Source organism: Orycteropus afer, unplaced genomic scaffold (genome assembly GCF_000298275.1).
Source record: "Orycteropus afer afer isolate SDZICR_OR568_19922 unplaced genomic scaffold, OryAfe1.0 scaffold00718, whole genome shotgun sequence".
Lineage (NCBI taxonomy): Eukaryota > Metazoa > Chordata > Mammalia > Tubulidentata > Orycteropodidae > Orycteropus > Orycteropus afer.
In genome coordinates, this window is record NW_006922305.1 from 486,662 (window position 1) to 490,756 (window position 4,095).

Consider the following 4,095-nt stretch of genomic DNA (forward strand, 5'->3'; position numbering starts at 1 on the left):
AGGGGGAGGGGAGCTGTTGCATTGTGGGAAATTGCAGTGAATGCCATGAGACAAAGCGTATGTGAGCTGCTATATGGAAAGTGAATTTGCTCTGTAAACTTTCACCAAATCACAATTTTAAAAAAATGATAATAATAATGAAAATAATGGCAAAAATGATCCCTCATGGTACCCTTTTACAGCCTCAGACACTTCCCTCCCTGCTCGCCTCCCTAAACTCTGGCAATGCACTATCTATCTTATCTCAAAAGTTTATATACTGTATGTGGTGAAATGAGTTCCTTTAGGTGGCCTTTTGCCTTGGTTTCCTGGGAAAAAAGCTTGAGAGATATTTTTCCCTAAGCTCTGAGAAGTTACCTTTGTCTTAGTTTTCAACTTAGAGGATTTGCTACTTTTGTCCAGGTTGACTGACATTTCCTGGGCAAGCTGTAAACCAATGACTTTTGTCTGGCCCTGAGCAGTAGCCTGCCCTGTGACTGGTATGTACCTGTACAGGGATTGGTTGATAGATAAAGTGTCTGTGGCCTACTGAGAGGAGATTGGTCAGTTCGTGGCCCTAATGAGAGGGCCATGACTTGAAACTGACAAGGAGTTCGTAGACATAAGCAGCCAACCTCACAAAGGTTTCTCAGACAGACAGAATCGGGAGGAGAAGCAGCAACAGCAGCAGAAGGAAGAAAGCAGAGAGAAGAAAGCAAAAGAGAGAAAGGAGGCAAAAGAGCTGTAAACCATATCAAAGGCGGTGACACTGAAGACAGTGAGAGGCCCAGAAAGGCCCAGATGGGTTCCACCAGCACAACCAGTGGCAACACACAGCAAGGCCAAGAGGAGCCAGTCCTGAGGGCGTGGAGAGAAGCTCGGGAGGGGGCCAAACGGCAGCCTGTCCTCACGGAGGTGACAGGAGGCTTGCACAGCCCAGAGGGGCCCAGAAGACTGTTCTGCAATGAAGAAATGAAGATGGGAGACTTTGCCTAGATCCTTCCTGACCCTGATCTCAAGCAGCTACTTCCATAATGAGCCACTGTGTGGCCACTGCAATGGATTATTGAACTCATAAAAAGTAGAGAGAGCTGTGGGAGAGACAGCTGGTGTAAAAAGGTTAGAAAACAGAACTATGTCTGACCTCCGACTCACAGGGTCAGCCTTGGACTGCCCTTGTTTCACATTATCACCTGTGAAGCTAGTATAAAAATACAGGGTAGCATCTTCCTCTGACCTCCTCCAACCTCATGAGGAAAAACTGAAACACCATCAGCAGCCCAAGGCTTATTCCTGAGGCAGACATGCCACCACCCTCCAGTCTTTTCAAACTCTAACACCAACCGTCCCCCCACGGCACTCACTACCTCTCTGCTGATTTCGGTAATTCGTTGAATGACTACACAGAACTCACAGACAACATTCACACTTAGGGTGTTTATTAAGAAAGTCACAGGTTACAATTCAGGTTCAGGAAAGCTCAGCACACAACTCTGTGATCAGCCAGCCTCCCCTCAGCCGTGTCCACAGGCATGCCTCTCTTTGGTCCCCAGTCTCTTGGCCTGGCCTCTGCCCTACTTGGGCAAGTGTCACAAAGCTCTTCTGGCTCTTGGCAGTAGCTGCACACCACCCCACGAGCACGCCTCCTGCCCAAAGGCACGCAGCTTTCTTGCTTTGTGGGCCGGCCAGCCCACCATTCTGTCCAGTGCTGCTCTCTCAGGTCTGCTTCCACCATCTCAGCGGTTTCTCAGCCGGTCTCCCTGCCTGGCCCGGTCTCCCTGCCCAAGGGGGCCGATGCAGGGATCTCAGGGCCAAGGATGCACTCCACTCCACCACTGGCTCTTCTCTCTTGATGACAGTGAGATGCCCCCCTTCTGCCTCTAGGCGGGCTCATTTCAAGCCTGGTAGGATGACAAAACTAACCAATCCCCATATTAGGGTCCCATACACCTTATTTCCATGGTCCCACCCCCACAAGGGTGCCATATACCTTATTTACGTTACTAGCAAGCTATCCAATCTCCTCAGTGGGACACAAAGCACCTCCCATTTGCATAGTTTCATCCAGTCATCTGATGGGAGTCACAAAGACCACAGCTAGAAGAGCCATACTAAGCAATCAGGTATTACAAAGCACCACAGACAAGTTCTGACGCTACAACTACTCCCACCATTTTACACTCTATAATTACATTTATAATGACAAAATTATAAAGAATATAGTTAACTGTCAGAGTTAGACGCCCCTGCCCAATCATTGTATCATTTTCTGACTAAATACTTGGTTCTCTCCCAACCCTCAATGGTGTGACAAACATGCTTCATGTTTTTCAGGTATGACCATGGACTCGGAAATGTTCTTCAATCAACTGCAGTCATTTCTCTTCAGATGATTAGGCTAAAGGGGCTCCCTTTCAAATCGACAGCTGTGGTCTTTGGAATACAATTCTACTCATGTAAATATATTCTAACTGATATGTGTATGTGTACACTCACACACATGTATGCATATGATACAGAAAGAAAACACTACCAACCATTTTAAAAAAGGGATTAGGAAGGAAGTATATGAAAAAGAAATTTATATTTTTCCAATGTGTACTTTGTTGTGATTTCAGTCTTTGCTTTTAAAATGTATCCATGGTGGGGGGGGCGGGGGGAGTATCATTTAATTACACAGTCATTTGTATAGTTAAACAAAGACAATGTTTTTAAAAAGGCAGGTAAGAACTGGATTTGAACTAGGGAACGGGCTCTGAATTTTCTAAGATGAGGTGAAGTTCTAATGTTAATCTTAAGAGTTTTCACCCCAACCCTTACCAGACAACAGTACTCTCAACTCTCTACATCCAAGTACGCACTCAGACACAGGCTCTTTGAGAATCATCAGAAGCTGTGTAATGCTCCAGTTTCCTAGGATCTTTAGATTTAATCCTGGAGAAACACAGGCCACCAAAAGGCTGAGTACATGACTAACAAGCATTCGCCCCCCCACCGTCCACTGAGTTTGTTTGGTCTACTTCTATGGGGGTCTATGAGGAATTGGGTTGAGATGATTTCCTTGATGTGGCCTTTAGTCTTGGTTCCTTGACAGTTTGAGAGATTATTCCTGAGCCCTGAGGAGCTGCCTCTGCCCTATCTTACCATCCCAGAGGATATGTTACTTTTGTCCAGGTTGAATGACATTGTCCGGTTAATCTATAAACAAGGATGGTTTGATACTTTTTACCTGGCCTAGACCTACAGCTTGCCCTGTGACTGGTCTGCATCTTGTAGGAACTGGTCAACAGACTATGCAAATGAGGCAACCATAGGCTAACCTGCAAATAAAGAGTTTGACTCCTATAACTATGGCTTGGTGGGGGTGGCGTTGGTCCTCCTGGTCTAAAGTTACCAGGGGGAAAAAGAATCAACATCAACAATCCTAGGCTGATTCCTATGAGGCAGAGGACAGACATACTTCCTCTCTCCAAACTTGGTACCAATTCTGACACCAACTGTCCTTCCCACGGCACTCTCTACTTCTCTGCTGGGTTTGGTAACTTGCTGCAACGGCCACACAGAATGCACAGACAATACTCACAGTCATGGGGTTTATTAGGAAAGTAACAGGTTACAACTCAGGATCAGAAATGACTTGAAATTCGTCAGGACAGCCTCTTGTAGCCATGCCTGTAGGCAGGCCTCTCTCTGGTCCTTGCCCTGGCCTCTGTCCTGCTTAGTCGGGGATTACAAAGCACTTGAACTCCACCAGTGAGCACCTGGGGGCACTTGCCAGCAAGCCTCCTGCCTTAAGGCACCGTGTCCTGCACAAATCTAATCTTCTGGTGGCACAGTGCCTAAGGCATTTGATTAATAACCAGAAAGCTGGTAGTTCAAACCCACCAGCCGAGTCCTCAGAAGAAAGATTGGGCAATCTACTTCTGTAGTGATACCGCCTTGGAAACCCAAGGAGGGTTCGCTATGAGTCAGATCCAACTCAACAGCAGTGCATTTGGTTTGGTTTTCAGGAAGCTGTGCAATTCCCAGGGCGGGCCACAAGCCTTCATTTGCATAGCCCCACCCAGTCATTTGATGGGAGTAACAAAGACTAGCGTTAAAAAAAAAAAAAAAAAA

General features: G+C 46.5%; 1 protein-coding gene across 1 annotated transcript in view; it reads right to left on the minus strand.

Annotated features, from left to right (window-relative positions):
- LOC103211291 (zinc finger protein 350-like) overlaps window positions 1–3,165 on the minus strand; it is a 10,170-nt gene extending 7,005 nt beyond the window's left edge. Inside the window, exon 1 of the mRNA XM_007957234.2 lies at window positions 3,124–3,165. Coding sequence (XP_007955425.2) covers window positions 3,124–3,165 — 42 coding nt within the window. The remainder of the gene's footprint in view (window positions 1–3,123) is intronic.
- Window positions 3,166–4,095: the final 930 nt, after the last annotated feature.